Below are 21,118 nucleotides of genomic sequence, written 5' to 3'. Positions count from 1 at the left end.
GAGGGAGAAGCAGAATCCCCGCCGAGCAGGGAGCCCGATGTGGGACTCGATCCCAGGACCCTGGGATCATGACCTGAGCTGAAGGCAGACACTTAACGGACTGAGCCACCCAGTCGTCCCAGGCTGCACCGAGTTCTTAATTTTGAGCCTATCAGCACTGAGTTCATCATATAGGCAGCTCAATTAAATTCAAACACTCTTAGCTCAATGCAGGGTATTTGATGCCAGAGGCACAGAATTCAAAGAAAGACCTGGTCTCTTCCTTAAATATATACACTCCAGTTAGGAAAATAAATAATAACAAAGTAACTATAATTCCCTACAACAGATGCTGTCACGGATGCGTTCAAGGCATGGAAAAAGTGCCATATGAATGCGAGTGATTGAGAAATGAACAGTGACTGGGAAGTAGGAGAAATAAGGAAAACCGACAGGTCAGGGAGACAGGTGGGTCTTGCACCACAAGAGGGTTTCCGGGGGGACAAGATGGAGGCGGTGATCCAAGAAGGAATGACAGACAAACTTAATGAGTGTGCAGGTTTGGCGGGAACATGAGCTGGTGTGGAAGGGGTCACCAATTCCTGTAAAGCAACATGGAAACAGGCTATGAAGTAGGTTTAAGGTCACAGTAAGGAATGGGACGTGCCTCCGTGGATAACCAAGAAACAACAAAGTCTCCTAAGGCACAGGATTAATACACCTGAGTTTCGAAAAGATCGCTCTGTGGATGGTGCAGAGTGGGAGAGGAGAACAAAGCTCAGAGAGGGTGGGTAACTTTCCCATAGCGCAGACCACTTGCGAGCTGTGGCAGGCGTAATGTGAGCTTAGGAATGTCTAAACTCAAACCGTGATCTTAAGTGCTATCCTGTACTACTCACTAGCCTTTTGGAGAAAAATATATTTTAATAAAGGTGAAAAGTATTTGTGGAAAAAAAAGCCAATAAAGGCAAGAATCATAGATTAAAGGCCAAACCACAAAGACAGAAGCAAAATACTGCAAATCCATGTCACGAGGTGAACAGAAATGACAGAGGTGATCTAGGTTTCTGTCACTGCTCTTCAGCTCTCTGGCTCTGTGAGCAAAGTGTTTTACAACCTCCGCTTATGCTGTTTCTTCTGATATAAAGAGCGGTATCTAAACCTGACTGTCTTCAAGGGATCCTTCAACTCCAATGACCTACAGTTTTAGGATCAAGACCAGTGAGGTTAGCCGGGGCTAGGAGTGTGCAAACTCCAGATCTCGGGGCCAACTCCAGCTCTGTTGCTGGAAGGCAGGCACACCTATCCACTTACCACTGTCTCTGGCTGCATTTGCATTACAAAAGGGGAGTTAAAGGGTTGCAGTAGAGACCCCATGGCCCCCAAGCCGAACTATTTACCATCTGGCCCGTTGTAGGACAAGCGTGCCAACCCCTGGTCTGGAAAGGCTACGATGGTCAAGGAGAGCTGGTCAACTCTAACAGTGGGATGTGACAGCCCAGTCTTCAAGGAGATAAAAGGGAAATGTTGAGTTAAGAAATCAGAGACACGGGAGCATTGACAACACTCTGAAATATGTGGTTGGTGAGAGAAATTACAACGAATTCAAAACAAGACAGAAGGTGTAAAGTATTTAAAATCTGTCAGGCATGAACCCGTGTAAACACAGATGGGAAGAAAAACCATGAAGGCCAAGAGGCCAAGATGGCGGAAGGGAGTGGGCGAAGCCGCAGGAAAGGAAAAGAGGTAGAGAATGCGGGGAGTGTTAAGGAGGAGAAGAAAGAGGCCTACCTAAGGGCCTTCTTGATGCCAAGAAAACCGTTCCAAGCACAGAGCCTCTGGTCAGGAGGCCCTGGCTCAGAGTTTCCAGGAAGTTCTCCCAGCACTGCTTCCTCATGGCCAGCTCATGTATAAAAACCCCTGCACCCATTTCCCAGCCACTCACTCACCTAGACAGGCATCCCAAGGGAGTTCCCTGTCCACCACACAGGGATCTTCTCCTTCCTGCAACTGGCAGATCACCTTCGGCCTTGAGAACGGAATCCCTGCTCGTGAGGAAGGGAACGCGGGTTGAACAGGTGGCATGAAGGGCAACTCCAGAGCTCACAAAGCAGAACCCACAGTGCAGAGGGGGTAGCCTGGGGAGGCAGAACAGGTAGCACCGGCGCTTCTGAGGGGCCTGGGCTCTCAGGGGTTGGATCCGGAGGCGGGGCTCGGTTCAGAAATGAGGCGGGCCCCGGCTATGAATGCCTCTACCCTGGCAATCCTGTATGTTTCTCAGACTCTAAACGGGGACCCAGGGTTTGGAAGAGGAGGACACTGGTCAGGAGAGGGGGAGGTGGGAGGAAGGCAGAGGGAGAAGAGCACAGCGTGAAGGGTGGCCTGACATCAAAACACACACTTTCCACTCCACAGAGATTCATCCTTTCCCAGGGGCACGGCAGGAGAGAAGCTGTGGACTCTGAACCCCAAAGAGGTAGCTCCCCCGGCAGACTCTCCATCATGAGGAAAGGTCCTTACCCAGCGAGACGAGGGTGCCGTAGTTCTCCAGCATCACCTCCCGGTACAGGGTTCTCTGCGCGGAATCCAGGTGCAGCCACTCGTCCTGGCTGAAGAACACGGCCACGTCCCTGAATGTCACAGACTCCTGCAACGGGAACCCACTCCTGCTCAGCGGGACCAACCTCACCACCACTAGGGAGGTGCGGGGCTGTGCGGGGATGGGTAGCAACTGATCCTGAAAATGTCCCAGGATGCCAGGTATTTCACATCGACTATTTATGTTACTTTGGGGACCACCCAGCAACTAGGTCACAAATATCTACTGAGAGCCCACTGGGAGCCATGTGCTGGGAGGGTAGCAGGGAAAAAGGCAAAGTCTCTGCCAACGGGTTTTTCAATTCCCTGCCTGGGACTTATCAGAGTAACTGAGCACATACATTCACCTCCCTCTCACTCAAAATCCAAATTAAATGAAAGGGGGAAAAAATCAGAATACACTTAGAGCAAATGCCAGAAAACTGTGGAAATGCCCTTAGCAGAACCGAAACAAAAAGGAATTTCTGAGCTGTAAAGCAAATGATAAGAATAATATTAGTTCATGTTTACTGGATACTTGTATGTTAGGGACTATGACGGGAGCTTTGTACACAGTATCTTCGCTGAGTTTCAGAGAAATCCTATTAAGAAGATATTATAAGTAAATCACTTTGCAGATGACGAAACAGCTCAGAAAGGTGACGTCACCTCCCAAGGTAACCCTGTTAGAAATTGGTGGAGATTGGAACTGAATTCAGGCAGACAGATGTCTAAGTTATACTGTCACATGGGTTTCCATGGTCTATGGAAACGAAAAGATCCAGAGGACCTGCAAGACTGTACAGGTGCCAAAGGGAACTGTGAGAAAAGGAAGTTCTTTCAAGAGAACCCCATTAAACCCCAAACTGTGAGAAAGCAGAGGTTGACCAGATGGCAACTCTTGTATGACAGAGCTGAAACTCACGAAAAATGATACATTTTGACCTTGTGATTCTACTTTTAGAATTCAACTACAAGAAATCCTCACACAACTGGGTAGGGATATTTGTTCAAGGATGTTCACCGGAACTTTACTGATAAGCCAACAGTTGAGGTAGGCTGAGTAATGAAACTGTGAACACTATATATATGACTAAAAGGACTCTGGGGGCACCTGAGTGGCTCAGTTCCTTAAGTGTCTGACTCTCGATCTCAGTTCAGGTCAGGATCTCAGGGTCGTTGACATCAAGCCCCACGTCGGGGCTCTGTGCTGAGCAGGGAGTCTCCTTAAGAGTCTCTCTCTCCCTCTGCCCATCCACCGCCCCACCCTCTGCTTATGCTTTGTTTTTTTCTTAAAAAAAATTTTTTTTTAATAAAAAAAGGACTCTGAAGATTTTTTTTTTCAGTAGGTTCCACGCCTAGTGTGGAGCCCGATGTGGGGCTTAAACTCACGACCCTGAGATCATGACCTGAGCTGAGATCAAAAGTCGGATGCTTAACCAACTGGGCCACCCAGGCTCCCCTTAAGGATTTTGAGATGGGAAGAGCCTGGATTATTATCCAGGTGGATCCAGTGTAATCACAGTGATCCCTGTTAGGACCCAAGAGGAGTCACAGTCAGAAGAGGACAAGGTGGAGACATGAGGACAGAAACAGACTGAAGTCATGCACTTTGAAGACGGCTGAAAGGGCCCCAAGACAAGGCACGCAGGCTGCCACCCGAAGGTGCAAACAAGGCCTGGAAACAGATTTCCCCTGAGAGCTTCCAGAAAGAGCCAGCCCTGATAAGAACTTGACCTTAAGCCAGCGAAACCAATTTCAGCCTTTGGACATCCAGAACTGCAGGAGAAGAAATTTATGTAGTTTTAAGACACTGTGTTTCTGGCAATTTGTTACAAGAGCAATAGGAAACTAATAATACAATGGTGAAAAATTGAAGACCGCCTACAAATCTATCAACAGGGGAATGGGTAAGCAAATTATAGGACACTGATTCCATGAAATGTTTTATATATAACACCATTAAATAGAATGAGGTAGATCTGTATGGCTGACCTTGGAATTTGACCTTGACACACTGTTGATTCATATGAAAAATCGAGCTGCAAAACAATCCGTATTTGTTGAAAAATTTTTTACCTATCTACCTTCTATACAGATACATTTGGAAGAATACAACAAGCCGTCCACCCTCATTATTCTTTCATGTTTGTGGAGGGACAGAAAAGCAATCTTTTATTACTTTGTACCCTTACATTGTTTAACAGGGTGTGTGTGTTTGTTCTGAAATTTTCTCGATTCCATTTTCACTTGTGTATTGAGTTTTCAACTCCACCTCTTTGCGTTTGTAGTGGTTGCTCTGAGAATTATAATATACATTCTTAGTTCTTTGTGGTCTAGTTAGAGCTAACACTTGATTTCACACAGAATGCAAGAACCTGCGAGTATATGGGAATGTCTACCACCCCTTCCTCATGCTGTCCCTGTTAGAAAGATGCTTCCGGTTCAGACAGTTGACAGGACTCACCAGATCTCACCAGGTGTGCTCACGGGAGGCAGTGGGTACGATGCAACAAGATAGAGAGTGCACTGAGGCCCTGGAGGACCGAGAGATGTTCCACGAATCTCCCCTTATTTGCACACACGGATGAGGCTGTGTCCTTGGACTATATGATAAGAGTTCAAAGGCGAAACTGTGAGCAGGGGCCTTTTGTGTATCAAGCAAGGCTTGTCAAACCATGTAGGCCAGCTGCCAACCGTCAGTGAAGAAGATGACCCTGAGGGTAGCCAGGGGCATTGGGATCTTAAACAGTACATCCACTGCCTTTATCGTGCCCAGGGGTCAAAAATCAGCCATCCGGGCATCCCCAGAGATAAAGATAGAGCTTTTCCAGTCCAGACACAAATGAACTCTAGATCCACGGCTGTCATATGCACTATATTCACCTACATTATAAACTCCATCATTCAGTATAGTTTTGCTCTAAACAATCGTAGACATTTTAAAGAAACTGAGAGGAAAAAGTATTTCTATATTTATATTTATAGCCTCCATTTCTAATGCTCTTCACTTGCTTGCCAACATGAGAATTCCCATCTGGTATTATTTCCTTTCAGCCTGAAGAACTTCCTTCTGTCTTCATTCTTAAAGACTACCTTTGTTGGTTATAGAATTCTGGGTTGACAGTTTCTTTCTTTCATATAAAATGTTATTCTATCGTTTCAAATGAGAAGCCAATGGGCAGTCAGACGCTGATGCTCTGTATTTTGTATAGCATCTTTATTCTGTCTGCTTTCAAATCTTTGGTTTTCAGTAAATTAGTGGTCAGAAACAAAACAAAACAAAACAAAACAAAACAAAACAAAACACTGGCTCTGGGTTGCAAAGACCCTCCTCTCCAGCTTCCCTTAGCTACAACCAAGACTGTCTCTCCAGCTCAGACAGTGAAGAGTCCTCCCTCTCGGCAGAGGGCAGCCCAGTCATCGCTGGATATTGCTTTGCACTGCGTTTGCTGCTCTTTACATTCTGGTTTTCTGAAACACCCATCTCCTTGTAATTCGAGAATCAAAGCAAAGCCTAGCCTAGTGGGCAAGAGGCATACCAAATTTGGCAGGTCCTAAAATAAAGCTGTTGCTGCTTATGATGATAATAACAATCGTAGGAGCCAGTATTTACTGAGAATTAACATGCACTGGTCTCAGCATTTTACATATACTTTCTCGGAGTGTCATGTTAACTGTATAGATGACCTTGTCTGGGGTCAAGGCTAGCCGTGAGACCTTGGTCAAGTTATTTGCTTCTCCATGCCTCAGCTTCCTCACTTGTAAAATGTAAAAAAAAAAAAAGTAAAAGACAATGTAAAATTAACAGTCCCCTTGAACGAATCAAACAAGGTACGCGTATTATTAATCTCATTTACAAACGAGGAAATGAGGCACACTGAAAATGACTTGCCAAGGTCACATCCCTAAGCCTGGATGTGAACTTAGGAACTGAGGGTCCACATTTATAACCTGTAGGCCACCACTACTTTTGGGGAAAGCGGCCAATGAAAACAGAGGCTTTGGGGATGGCAGGATGGAAAATCCATGGAAGGAACAGGAGCTGGTGTTGGGGAGAAGCTGTGATCTCCATGTGGAAATATTCCCTAAAAGTTTGGGAATGACAGACTGTGTCTTTAAGGGAAAGCTCCGGCCTGAGGACAGAGATTTGGGAAAGATCTTCAGAAGGTTAAGGTAATGAAAAAGAATGTCAAAAGGGCAAAGAGCAAGAAGGGCCCAGGAGGGGGGACAGGGGGGCAAGAATCAGAGGAGACAAAGACATCAGTCGGGTCCAGAATGGGGACACGTGGACAGTGTGCCATCCTAGCAACCCCCAGCCCTCTGTCCTCCCCAGTGCCGGCCTCAGGGCCCAAGTGTAGCTGGACTCCTTCTGGGATGCCCACCACCAGCAGCTCTGGCCTTCAGTGTCAGCTCGAAATGACCCCGCAACCAGGATCTTTTCCTGCTCTTCTTGGATGTTGAATCATTTCCTAAGGTCAGTGCCATGAACTCCCCGGAGACAGAAATATCGCCTTTCCTCTTTGTGACTCCGGTGCCCTTGCAGAGCATCCTGTGCACAGTTGGTGCTCGATAAATGTTCGCTGAGGGTGTCTTTGCTCCTTCCATGTCTTTGTCCCAAGCGAGACTATATCTCCTGTGAAGACAAAGACTGCCTAATACCTGATACTCCACACCAAGCATTTACTCTAGCCAGAAGCATATATTTAGGGCTGACTCAATCTTGGGTCATAAAGTGAGGTTAGGGTGAATTAAGAGCAACCTGGAAACAGAGGCGGCACATTCCTCAGCACTCCCTCCCTGCATCCTGGGGAAAACTTACAAAGCTCTGGATTCCCCAGTTTTTCTTGGAGAGAAAATTACCCAAAGAATGGAAATACATCCACCATCCCTAAACCCAAAAAGCAATTTATGAAAAAGACAAACTTCACTTACTGTCACCTTCGTGGGCAGCAAATCCACGGCCATTCTTTCCTTGTCGGTTTTCCTAGCAAGGGAGTGCAGACTGCTGACAAGGTAGGTCTGGAGAGGAAAAGGTGTCATGAGGAACTCTGGTGTCAAGGGATGGCTTGGAGAGAGCAAGTTCCAACCACCCATAATGTCTACAGGGTCCCAACGAACCAACAGCACATAAACCACGCAGACCAAAAAAAAAAAAATGCGTGCTTACAAAGCCAATGAAGCTCTAAGACAATTCGCCCATCTCCGTCTCCTTGTATTAATGATGTTCTAATTGCTATAAAGTCACCTAAGGTCTTCTAGCTGTGACTCCACAAACTGCGACTCACCCCTAGATACCTGGAGGCCTTAGGGAAGCTTTAAAGGGTACACGCTGTAAAACCCACAATGAACATGAATTTTCCCAGCTGCCACTTTCCAACACAGGCAGCCAATCCTAGGTCGGCCTGCCCCACCTAGCCCCTTCCCCAAGAAATCACGCTACAGGCGCTTGCCCATATTTGCCTTGTCTCTCTGCCTAAAGACCCACCCAGGTGCTTTCCCTGAGTGGCCCCTGCCTGGAGTGCTGCATGGGTCCTCCATATAACACAACCTGCAAACCTTCCTCCTCCAGCCCCCGCCCCCGAGTCCGGCCAGACCTTACCGCACCCACCGGAACGTGGTTAAAACACTCCCTCTCGCACAGATGCACACCAGACTGTTGCTCGGCGGACCCTCTTAAACACACATCCCACAGGGGTCGCCACCGAGAGCACCCACAGCGGAAAACAGCCCTCCTTCTCACACACAAACCGCAGCTGGGAGGACACGGGAGGAGGGCGCCTGGAGCAGCCAGACCAGTGTCAGAGGGGGGCCCGGCCACAGCTGCCTGCTCTGGCCACCTGGCTTTGCCGAGGGCTCTTCGGGGAGCAGCACCTGGCGTGAGAGCTTGGCTGAGTGTGGGGTGTCATCTGGGGCTGGGGCGCCTCAGCCAGGTGGGGGAAGCTGCTGGAGGAGTAACCATAGACACTCCGTGATGCATACCTCCTCCACACCAGAATCGGGGGTGCTTTGCATGTATTGTTTCTAAACCTCACGAGGACCCTAAAAAGTATTGCTACCCCATTTTACAGATGCGAGGGAGGCTGAGAACTTAGGGAGTCGGACCGACCTGCCAAGAAACAAAAAATGTGAAGTAACGGGCAGGAACGGAATCCTTGTTCCGGTCCAGGGCCCTCGCTAAATGTGGCAAATTACCTGGCCGCTCTGCCCCAATTTCTCCGTCTGTAAAATGGGGGCAGTGTGCAGCCACCTTACAGGGCATAAATCCCGAAAGATGAAATGAGTTAATTCATCCAAGGCGCTAGCCCTCTGCCGGGGACACCGAGTGCTCGGCGGGCACGAGCTATTGTTTTCCCATCACAAAGAAGTCTCCCAGCAGACAGGCCCCCACCGACCCCCCGCCCGCAGCAGTCCGGGCACGCCCCAGCTCACCTGGCCGGGCGCTCCCTCCCCGCGCGTCTCCCGCCGACCTGCGACGCCCCCAACGCGCGGTCGCCCGGGCCGCGGGGACCGGCCCCTGACCCACGGGCCGCGCCGCGTCTCCCGGTGCCCGCGCGCGGCCCCGCCCGGCTCCGCGCTCCCCACCCAAGCCGAGACAGGCGCTGGCTCCACCGCCGGTGGGAAGAGGCCCCCGGGAGGTCTCCGCCCCAGGCAGGCCGCCCCAATGCAGCCGGGGCCACCAGCGCCACCGGCCCCAGAAAGGCCGGGGAGCAGTCCCGCAACCCCGCGAGCCCCAGGACTACCACTCCCGGCATGCCTCGGCCGCGCGCGGACTACATTTCCCAAAAGGCGGCTGGGCGACCCCCGGGAGATGGCCGCTCCCTGCCCCCGCGAGCTCACTGGACCCGCTGCCCGTCCCCGCGAGGTCCGCGGTAACGCGAGGGCGCGCGCGAGCCGAGTAAGGCGGGTGGTCTCCTGCGAGTGCCGGCTGCCTGCATCCGTCCGGGGGCTTGTTGGGCTAGGCAGGCAAGGTGATTTGCAAAAACAAAACCTGAATTTAGACGCCTTTAGGGGAATCCGTGCGCCACGGCCCCCCACCAGCTAGTTGTGATTATTTGTATTTCAGTGCGTACCATACCCATAAGACATGCATAGGTACAGTTTAAGCAAGAAACCAATACCCACAGACCCAACACTTTGCTTAAAAAAAAAAAAAAAGATATTTGACCAGAATTTCTGAAGCCCTGTCCACAATGCTCCCCTGTCATTTGTCTAAATTGTGCTAAGCATTTGACTTGCTTAGCTTGATGGTATTGTATTCCACAGTAGGTGTGGCTTTCTTTTTTTTAAGGTTTTTGATCTTTATATAAATGGAATCTGCTGTATGTTCTCCTGTGACATGCTCAACATGAACGATGTTTGAAAAAAAAAATCAACTATGTTTTAAAGATCTTATTGGCTTTATTCAGTGATTCATGAACCAGGTAGATTCATGAACCTACCTATCTAGCAGGTAGGAAGGAGCTCCAAGAAGTACTACATGCAAGCCTCTTATAGGCAGAAGGGAGCAGGAACAAGGAAGTTATACTTGGCAAGAAGTGGATTGGTTATTACAAGGTTAGTTTCCCTACAGAAGATGGCAAAGATTTATCAGCCAGATTGCTTAACTAATGATGATCACGGGGCTCCTGGTTGGCTGGTTTAAGATTCCATTTCTGGAAGAGCTGAAACTCTAAGTAAGTCTTTGTTTGGTGAAGGGGCAATTTGGCCTGAGAGATCCCTTTTTTGAGCCTGTTATCTTTAACAACTTTTAGATTCGCCTATCTTGATACATTCAAAGTTCATTCATTATCACTGCTGCATAAGATTCCATTATTCATTCATTCAAGAACAACAAAATATTCAACACCTCTCTTGCTCCTGGCATTGTTCTAGATGTTAGAAATACACCAGTTGAACAAAACTCTCAAAACCTCTGCATCTGTGCAGCTTAAATTCTCTGGGAGGGGAGAGAAGAAAGATGATAAACAAGTATGTTTTTAGGTAGTGATGGGCACTAATAAGGACAAGAAAGGGGGAACAGCAACTCTGGGAGGGGGTACCGCAATGTTATACAAAGTGGTTAAGAAACGTCTGACTGAGAAGGTGACATTGAAGAAAGATCTGCAAAGATGAAGAGTGAGCCCGGTGGAGGATCTGTGGGAAGGCTTTCCGGCAGGCTGAAAAGCAGATGCCCGGAGGTGGGGGCACACCCGGCCTGTTGAAGACACATTAATACCGTTGCCGAAGCAGAAAGAAGGCAGAAAGAAGTATGTGCGAGATCAGAGGCAAGAGGACTAGAATGTGCAGGCTCTTATTGGTCACCGTCACTGGATCTTACTCTGAAAGAGAATGCTCTGAGCAGTGGAGATGTAGGAGTAGGCAGTTACCTAGGTGTTAATAGGATGCTGGAGGCCAGCAAACGGGGACTCAGGGTCAGCTACGGGGGGGGGGGGGGGGGGGGGCGGAGTTAGAAACCTGTCCTGACAGCGCTCCCAAAACAAAGCCACAAAAAGCCGGATCAAGCCAGACAGGCCCAAGACAAAGAAGGCTGGAGACCCTGATCAGCTAAGGGAGAAAAGGCGGGAAGCCCCTCCCCAAGTAATATATATTCCACTCCCTAGCTAAGAACTGTCAGTAAAAGATGTAGAGACCCGAACCCAGCTTCCCCTTGAGCTCATCTGTTCCCACGACTGGAGAGCATACTCTCACTTGAATAAGATTTCCCACTTAACACCGCTCAACCGTGTGTCCCATCTCTCCTTGAATGCCTTCTTGCGACAAGACCAAGAGCCTCCCGCAGCATCCCAGGGATGGGCGGGACAGAGGCCTCAGAGCCCCAGGGTCTCCCCTGTCCCGCCTCTGATGTCCATTTCTAAGTGATCACTCTGACAGCTGTGCTGAGCGTTAACCGAAGGGTCAAAGGAAGCAGCCGAGAGACTGGGACTAGTTAGACATCCATGGCCGTAAATTCTGAGAAGACAGCAGTAGTTATAACTGCTTTGGACAGAGTAGTTATAAGTGGTTGGAAAAGCTCAAAACTCAAAATATGGAAAAGATGAGGATGTTAAGAACATTTCAAATATAATGTTTTTCAACTATTAAGTATATCTTTTTAAATAGTCCTGGCAATAGTGTTTTTAAAAATACTCTTTATGCCCCATTTTTCTGATGGTAAAAATCAAGAATTAACTTTTCCTCTGACTTCCTTTATTATACATTAAGCCAAACGCAAATTTATTCTACTTTGTCCCATTTAAAATGTTTACAGTATGAGCTAATAGGCCATGACCACCAGTATCCAATTTTAATACTTCCATATTCCACTTTCTCAGCTACGAATTTTGGCAATTTCCTCGACTTTTATCATCTATATTTATTTATAAGTAAATCTATTTTAACCTTTTTCTTTAAGATTATTTATTTATTTGAGAGAGAGAATGAGATAGAGAGAGCATGGCGGGGGGAGGGTCAGAGGGAGAAGCAGACTCCCTGCCGAGCAGGGAGCCCGATGTGGGACTCGATCCCAGGACTCCAGGATCATGACCTGAGCCGAAGGCAGTTGCCTAACCAACTGAGCCACCCAGGCGCCCTAACCTTTTTCTTTTGTTCACGTCTGTGACCACTTCCTTAGGTTTCTCTTTGGGTCTTGGTATTTCTGTTCCTTTTTCACATTCTCACAACTGGTTTATATCAGTGCCCTCCCAGTAATTCCACAGCCTCCTGTACTTGGTCTTCTGAAGAAACCTGAGGCCGATTTGAACTTCTTCTTCCCTTGCAGGTAACTTTCATTTCTCTACTTTGACTTCTATATAAATCTCACCTCCTCAACCCCAGTTTCCTTTAAGTATTTCTATTTTTCCCCCCTGTATCTAGCAACTGGTTTTTCCATTGTTTTTGTCTTGGACACACACAAAAAAGGGAAAGTCTCAGTTCTGGGTTTTTTTTTTTTTCCTGCTTTCTTCATTAACATCTTCATTAACATAACATTATTCTTGAAGTCTGGCTTTCATATCTCTGATAATCTCACTCTGCCATTCTGTGTCTTTTCCTCTATTTTCTGAGAGGATTCTTCAAATTTACCTCCAAGCTTACAGAATCCAATTTATAAAGTGTTATTTTCCCACTGTTTCTAATGTAGTTTATTCTTAAAAAAAAAAAAAAAAAAAGGCCACGTGGAGCACCAGGATGGCTCAGTTGGTTAAGCACCGGACTCTTGATTTCGGCTCAGGTCATGATCTCAGGGTCGTAAGATCAAGCCCTGCGTTGGGCTCTGTGCTCAGTACAGAGTCTGCTTGAGATTCTCTCTCCCTTGCTCTCTCTCAAATAAAATTTTTTTTAAATAAAAATTTTAAATGGCCATGTATTTGAAAAAAAAATGTCTACACTACCTAGCGCACCCTTGAGGTAGTACAAAACCCACTGTCCCAATGCAGCAGGCTCCATGGAGCCCGTGTGGTGGAGAAGCACTGGAGATGCACTAGTCTTCTTCCCTCCCATCCTCCCTTCCTTCTTGCCAGCCTTCCTCCTTTCTCTTTACAGTGAGGAAACAAAAACAAAAACAAAATGATAGGAAAAGGAGAAATAGGAATTGCTCCTCCTGTTCAAGATTACAAAGGCTAAAGTGAAGTATATGCAGTGTTTAAAATTGCATGACGGGGGCGCCTGGGTGGCTCAGTCATTAAGCATCTGCCTTCAGCTCAGGTCATGATCCCAGGGCCCTGGGATTGAGCTCCGCATCAGGCTCCCTGCTCAGTGGGGAGCCTGCTTCTCCCTCTCCCACTCCCCTGCTTGTGTTCCCTCTCTCGCTGTGTCTCTCCCTGTAAAATAAATAAATAAAATCTTTAAAAATAAATAAATAAATAAAATTGCATGACAGCACCGCTTCAACCTTCCTCTCTCCAGCAGTGGATGATCTAAATGACGCCCATCCCTGTACAATGTGGAATGGAGGCTGATGGAGCAGCTGGATCTGGGGGACACTGGGTATATTGTGGAAAATGCCACCCACATCCTACTGTGAACCTGAATGTTCTCATAGAAACATGCCATAAAGTATTCACATCTTCTTGCCCTATATAAACTCCCTTAGAAGTCTGAAGTGTATTATAACATTCAAGAGGGATTGCAAACATTTGTTTAGGAAAAAGAACCCAAATGACCTAAGCGAAGAGGTGCGTGGGCAGGATGGTGTTGGAATAGAGTGGCCCAACGGGTAATTCCATCCGGGTCTTTCCATTACAACACTATAAATTTATGGAGTAATGAAAACGTTTACAATTTTTTTATTGTATACGATTTGCTTAAAAGAAATTGAAATCTTGCCAGCTTGTTTTCTTTTGCTCGTACCTTTTTTTTTAATTAGGTTCCACTCCTAACATGAGACTCGAACTCATGACCTTGAGATCAAGAGTTGCATGCTCTTCAAACTGAGCCCGCCAGGCGCCCCTTGCCGATGTCTTTCCACTGAAACAGAGCTCACAAAGCAACCGCTGATGATCACAGAGCAGCTTTTAGACCTCTTGCCACAGGCGTGGGACAAGGGTTTGTTCTGTCTTGGGCACAATGAAGTTCTTGGGTATGGCACACAGTAGGCACTTAAAGATAGAAGTAAAAATGGGGTAGACATGATGTGTAGTTGTTTGAGAAGATAACCAAAATGTTTCTTCGGGTAGGTGAGGTGGTGATGGTGGTATAAGCCTGAAACTCCCAACATATCCTTTGGAAAAAACAACAAAGGATATGACAGAGGAAAGAGGCAGCAGTGTTCCTAAAATGGATATAAAACCACCATCAGGAAGAGAAAGTACGCTCTATGCGTGAAAATATGCAAAACTGTACAGGTGTGGAACAGAACGGAACGTAAGTGCTTCAAAGTACATGCAGCATCGAAGCAGCTCCTGTAACTCGGCAACAGAACAGCCCATTCCAATCCTGGGCAAAGGATTTGAACAGACATTTCTCAACAAAAAGATATAAAATGACCAAAAAGCACATAAAAGAAATGTTCAACATCAGTAGTCATCAGGGCAATGCAAATCATGACCAGAATGAGACACCACTTCACACCTGTGTGTGTGACTATTAACGCAAGCCAGAAAATACCAAGCATTGGCAGAGATGTAGAACCACCCACATTGGAAATGGATCCTTTGCACACTGCTGATGGGAATGTAAAATGGTGCAGCCATGGTGGCAAAGGGTTTGGCTATAATATCCACTCCTCATATGACTCCACAATCCCACTCTTAAGTGTTTACCCAAGAGAAATGTCCACACAAACACTTGTATGCAAATGTCCGTGGCAGCATTGTTCACGATTGCCAAAATGTGCAAACGACCCAAATGTCCATTACCACATTAATGGTTAAATAAAATGTGGTGGATATTTGCCATGGAACATTACTCGGCCTTAAAAAGGAAGGAAATCCTGACACCTGCTATAATGTGGATGAACCTTGAAGACATCATGCTAAGTGAAATCAGCCAGACACAAAAGGACAAATATTATGTGATTCCACTTACGTCAGGAATCTAAAATAGGCAAATTCAGAGAGGCAGCAAGTAGAATAAGAGGTGACCGGGGCTGGCAGCCGGGGAAATGGGACATTACTGCCTAATGGGTGCAGAGCTTCTATTTGAGATGATGAAAAGTTCTGGAAACAGATTGTGGTGATGGTTGCAAAACATATCCTCAATACCGCTAAATTGTACACAAAAAAAATGGTTATAATGGTAAGTCTTGTGTATATATTTTATTGCAGTTAAAAAAAATACATGCAGGAGGTAAGGAGACATCCATGGGAAGGTAATGCTTTACGGGGAGAATCTTGTTAATGGAAAGATAGAGATGTGGAAACCATGTGTCAAGGGGGAAAGTAGCAAGAGGAGGAAAGAGAAGATCCTGAAAGAGAAAAAAAATCCCCCAAAATGTTTTTGATCCCACAATTTCTCCTCCACCCCCAAATCATCTAATCAAGAAATCATATTTTACTACACAGACAGAAGTAGGTGTACATGACTGACAGATTTTGGATACGGACTCAAGCTTGTGACAGAAAGGACCAGAAATGAGCTTGCAGGGGCTCTCAAGGCCAAGTCTGGGACAATTTCAGCATCAACATACACAACGATATTAGCAGATTACAGTCCATTGACTAAAATAAGAAACCATGCTTCCAGTCATAAGAACAGAAAACACTTCCCTAAAGTGGAAAGCCAATTAATAAGAGTATAAGAAATGACAGAATTATGAGATCTCCATGTGGAAACCATTGTGATGATAATCAAGATGCTAAAACTGGTGGAGGTGAGTTTGTCTAGTACAGATACACAGGCACGCACTCATCAGATCACGTCTCAAGATACTAATGAATGCGAAGAGAAAAACCGTGACTTTAGAGTGGGAGGCCAGGCAGACACCACCTCAACCAAGGTAAAGCTGAAATCACCAACATCACAAGGCTCCCAATGTGATAAGACCATGAACTGAGAATACAATATTGCTTTGGTGGTTTTCTTACCAAAAAAGCACAGCATAAACCTAACTATATGGAAAACACTGGACAACGCCAATGGAGGGACAGTCTAGAAAAAAAAAATGGCCTATTTGTTTCACAGAACTCTTCATGAGAAAACAGCTTTGGTAATGCAACAGCCAACAAGAGAAGGGCCGAACCCACCTGAAAAGGTGGACATTTTAAATAATAATTTAATTACTATGAACACCATAAATTCAATGTATCGGGCATGTCAATCATATCACAAAAGGTAAAGCATATTCTTTTTCAGGTTGTTTTGAAAATGGCCTATGAGGAAGCTATAAAAATGGACAGTATTCTCTTCTGCCTAGATTCTGAACAAGCCTCTGAGAATAAGAGAAACCAGGCAAGGCGAATATGTTCACAACTCAATGATGAGTCTTTCTTTGCCTAGTCCTCTTATGCACATGTTTTTAGTTTAGTTTGTTTCCTGACTCAGGGTAGGAACCAATCTCTCTTCTTCTGGTGATCTAGGGAGATGAATGAGAAAGGAAAGTATACACAGGAAAGGGAGGTGTTGATAGTTTTCTTAAGGAGACATGTTTAAATTCAACAGTGGCCTGAAGAATGTTATAACCTTGGGGGCACAGTTGGCTGAGCACCTGACTCTGGGTTTCGGCTCAGGTCATGATCTCAGGGGATTGAGCCTTGAGTCTGGCTCCACGCTGAGCATGGAGTCTGCTTGAGATTCTCTCTCCCTCTCCCTCTGCCCCCCTCTGCTCTCTCACTCCCTTCTAAAAAAAAAAAAAAAATGCTATGACCTTGAAATGGCCCTTGGATACAACCTCTTAAACTTGATGTGCACTTCACCTAGGGTGATCAGGCAGTAAGATCTGTTTTATCCTACCTCAAATGATCCAGTTTAGAGTTGGGCCAAAAAACTCTATAATCATTTTTACTGATATACACACACAGTAGGAATACTGATCCTCATTCTGGCTGGCCTGGGCAACCTCTTCCTGAGAAGGCAGGGTCTCTCAGGCATCAGGCAAGCTGAGGAACCCCGGGCTCCTCCCCAGGTCACTTTCTTGCCTCACAGCCAGAGGTAATCACCAACCTGAATTGTGTGGTCGTATGGTAGCTAGTCTCCAAATATGGTCCCCATGACGAACCACGACCGTGGTATTCACACCCTGATTACCACCTTCTCCCCTTGAAATCTGGACATCTATAAATCATTTTTCACCAAGAGAATACAGAACTGATGTCATGTGGCTTCCAAAGCAGAGTTCTAAGATCTACACGTTCAATGTAGATCTTCTAGGATGCTGGCTCTTGGGACACTGCCTCTCAGGAACCAGCCACCCTTCTGTGTGAAGCCCAACCAGGCTCTCAGCAGCGGCCATCACTGGGTGCCCGCCACCCTGGACACCAAGCTCAGAGGAGCGGCAGCTGCCCACTGCAAATGCATTAGAGACGCCAAGTACGAATTCCCCAACTGAACCCAAATATGCAACCAACGGCATTAATAAATTGTTGCTTTAAGCCACTAAACTTGGGGATGAGTTGTTACACAGGAAGGGATACCTAGACTATCTTGTCATTCAACCACTTGCTATTTTTAGTATCTTACCACATGTATAAATCACTTAGAATCAATTTAATATTGCAGAACATATTATACCATATGTTGTTTCCTCTGACTTTTGAAAAGTCAACAGGCTTTGAAATTCATGTGTTTGCTTATAGCTTTGGTTCATTCTCCCTGCTGCTCTACATTGTTAACATTCCAAAATTCTCCGTTTTCCTATTAACATTCAGACTACTTCCAAACATTAGCTTCTATGATCAGTGGTGCTAAGAATATCTTTATATACCTGTCTCGTACTGCTCATATGCACACATTTATCTATCATATATACATAGGACATGTTCAACTTTATAGGATGCCAATGGTCTCTATCAATTTACACTCCCACAGTGATGGATTCCAGTTACTCCACATACATCCCAAAACTCAGTAATGTCACATATCTTTGTTTTTACTCATCTTAAAAACAAAACAAACCCATGAAATTTGGGGTGCCTGGCTAGCCACGTCAGTGAAGTGTGTGATTCTTGATCATGGGATCGTGCGTTCAAGCCCCAGGTTGGATATAGAGCCTACTTAAAAATCAAAAATAAATTTAAAAAAATAAGGTCTATTTAAAAAGTCATAAAATCTCATAAAATCCTGTGATTCTAATTTCCATTTTTAAGCATCTTTTCATGTTTTTTAAAAATCTGTATTTCCTCTTCTGTGAAATAAGTAGTCATGTATATTTGGACCACTTTTTTTCCTACAAGTTTGTCTTTTTTTTTTTAAGTTGATTTGTACAAAGTGTTTAAATTTTCCAGACGGTAAGCGTTTGTCAAAAATGTTGTGGAAAGATCTCCTGTTTTATGTCTTGACTTTTCATCTCCATTTTGGTATATTTTGATAACCAGATGTTCTTTTTTTTTAATGTGAGCAAATATAAAAAAAGATTTCATGGCTTATTTGTATCCTGTTTAAAAAAAATCCTTTCCCTATTGTGAGGTCACAAAGTTTTTCTTTACATCTTCTTCCAAAAGATATACAATTTTGCCTTGCACACAATTCTTTTTGTGGTGATGGTAGGCATCCAATTTTTCTATGTGGATGAACCATTTTTTCTCAGCCATTATTTATTATTGAATAATCTGTTCTTTCCGTATGTTCCTCCTGCCATGACTACTTCTAACATTAATATTTTTTCCAGCAGGTTTCTGGTAAAAACCCTTTTACCAGGTTAAGTAAACTATCTCCTCTGCTTAAGAATTTTTAAATGAATGGGTGCTGAGTATTGTGGTTGCTTTGTCTGCATTTACTGAGATGAACATATGGATTTTGCATCTTTAACCTGCCCAGGTGGTACACAGCATCTGTAAGTTTCCTAATGCTAAATAACGCGCCAATTCCCATGAAAAATCTGCATTTATCATGATGCATTAACTATGTTGAGGTACTTCTGGATTACATTTGCTTTGTTTAGGGTTTTTACATTTTTGTTCATGGATGATATAGGCCCGCATTTTTTAATTTCTTGTACTTTCCTTGTCAATTTTGGTACTGGGTTATATTGGAATCATTGTGCTTGTACACGATCTCCTCTGGAAGATCCTGCGTAAGACTCAAATGGCCTGTTACTTGCAAGTTTGAGAGACCACAACATAAACATAACTGGGCTTGATATTTTCTTCGTGTAACTTTATTCAGATTTATTTGGGGGGATTATTTTTAGGACTATATTGTTACTTGGAGACGCAATGGTCTGAATGTGTGCCCCTTCAAAATTCGTGTTGAAACCCTAACCCCAGAGGTGATAGTATTAGGAGGTGGGGCCTTTGGGAGGTGACTTTCATGAGGGTGGAGCCTCAGGAATTTGATCAGTGCCCTCATAAGAGGCCTCGGAGAGCTCCCTCACCCCTTCTGCCATGTGAGGTTCCAAAAAGGCACTGGCTAGGAACCAGAGGATCCTCACCAGAACACACCCATGCAGGCGCCATGATCTTGGACTTCCCAGCCTCTGGAATTTTAAGAAGTAAGTTTCAGTGGTTTATAAGCCACCCAGGGCTGTGGTATTTATTATGGCAAATAAGTGGAAAATTTCCTAGAAATTTTCTCAGAAATTAGAGAACTTAAAAGAATGGTTGTGGGGAAAAAGGCACAGCAGTGGAGGATTACATGACTCAAAAGTCTGTTCCTCATGAGTCTGGAACAGTAAGACTGATTAATTGGTCCCAGGAAGCAAAAGTTGAATTCGGTGATTTCTGCTTTAGCTCAGTCTCCACCCCCAATAATACCTTTTCTGAGGTATTTTTATTATTTTTTTAACTCTTTGACAAAGAGAAAGAAACTAGTTGTTTGTTGTTGTTGTTGTTTTTTTTAAACAAAATAGGTAGTTCAGTCCTTTAGTGCTTGCCCACTCTTGATGATACTGGACAACACTAAAGGATGTTGCTCCATAAAGTTCAACAATTTTAGTTTGACTTGGGAGATAACTTTTTACATTGCCGAATTATTATTCACATTTTAGAAATGCTGAAACGTGCTAACTTGTTGAAGCATCTAACAGCCCATTTACTGAACTTAGAGTCTGAATTTCTGTCTCATGGCCCTCAAACTGTGGGAGGGAGTGAAAGTTACCTGGTTCATTTTACCAGCAGCTAGGACGAATGGTGATCCACACTCTTCCTGGGCCTTCCTGGATGATAACCAGGGAGCTCAATGAAGCAGGCAAAGCCTTGGGTGCCAAGAGGCATGCTCCCATTTTACACTGTAAGGTCATCACTAACATTTACCAGTGGAGTAACTTGCAAAAGCAGTAGTTGTCTGAATAACCTTTAATTCTCAACCTCACACAGCAAAGGTAATCACTTTATGATAAAACCAAGTGAAATACCATGCATTTTGTGATTTAAAATAAAGTGACTTTAGATCTGCTTCAGAGTTGGGAACAAGTCGTCAGGGAGAAAACTCACAGGCCCGTATGCCTGCAGAGTTTACAGAGTGATTTTCTTTTCAGGTAAATGGCTTGGAAAGCAAAGAAGAAAGAATCCAAAAAGTTTTCACAACCACCAAGTACACGATTTGCCTTTAAACTATTAAAGAACACATTTTAGCAACAGTGAGGTAGCTACAGGTCACCTGCTTACATTTCTTCTCCAAAACATTCTTCTTAGGATAACTGGCTTGCATAACACTTAAATGTCGTTTCAAAAAATAGATTCCTAGATTAAACTAAAGTCTGGATTTTATGGCTACACTTTTACACAAATCAACACGCTTCCCAGGGACGCTTGCAAAAGCTGGGGGCTCTTACTGCACGTCACCAGGGAGAAGATAAAAGAATCTTACACATTCTCTACCTTATAGTCAGTAATAACTTAAAAACTATGAAAAACCCATTTCATAGAAGCTTTCCTAATACACCTAATGTTACCTGCATCATGAAGTCTCTGATGTCTGAGGAGGTCTACATTCTGAAGTTTAACTCACAATTAACTACTCTTCATCACTTCCTGCCCAGGATGAATTTTTC

General features: G+C 45.0%; 1 protein-coding gene across 3 annotated transcripts in view; it reads right to left on the bottom strand.

Moving 5' to 3' along the window:
* The window catches only part of ZNF354C (zinc finger protein 354C), a 28,000-nt gene extending 6,900 nt beyond the window's left edge, over positions 1-21,100 (bottom strand). The window contains exons 1-5 of one of the 3 annotated variants that reach the window (XM_035727580.1): positions 8,989-9,281; positions 7,492-7,578; positions 6,942-7,192; positions 2,500-2,626; positions 1,929-2,024 (exon numbers count right to left, since the gene is read on the bottom strand). In XM_035727580.1, the coding sequence (XP_035583473.1) occupies positions 1,929-2,024; positions 2,500-2,533 (130 nt within the window). In that variant the 5' untranslated portion in view covers positions 2,534-2,626; positions 6,942-7,192; positions 7,492-7,578; positions 8,989-9,281. Of the gene's footprint in view, positions 1-1,928; positions 2,025-2,499; positions 2,627-6,941; positions 7,193-7,491; positions 7,579-8,988; positions 9,282-21,019 lie in introns of those variants that run through there. The other 2 variants (XM_035727578.1, XM_035727579.1) reach the window with 2 other exon arrangements.
* Between the last annotated feature and the right edge of the window lie 18 nt (positions 21,101-21,118).

This window comes from Zalophus californianus, chromosome 5, assembly GCF_009762305.2.
Source record: "Zalophus californianus isolate mZalCal1 chromosome 5, mZalCal1.pri.v2, whole genome shotgun sequence".
Classification (NCBI taxonomy): Eukaryota; Metazoa; Chordata; class Mammalia; order Carnivora; family Otariidae; genus Zalophus; species Zalophus californianus.
Note: the sequence above shows the minus strand (reverse complement) of the source record. Positions and strands in the feature narration are given on the sequence as shown.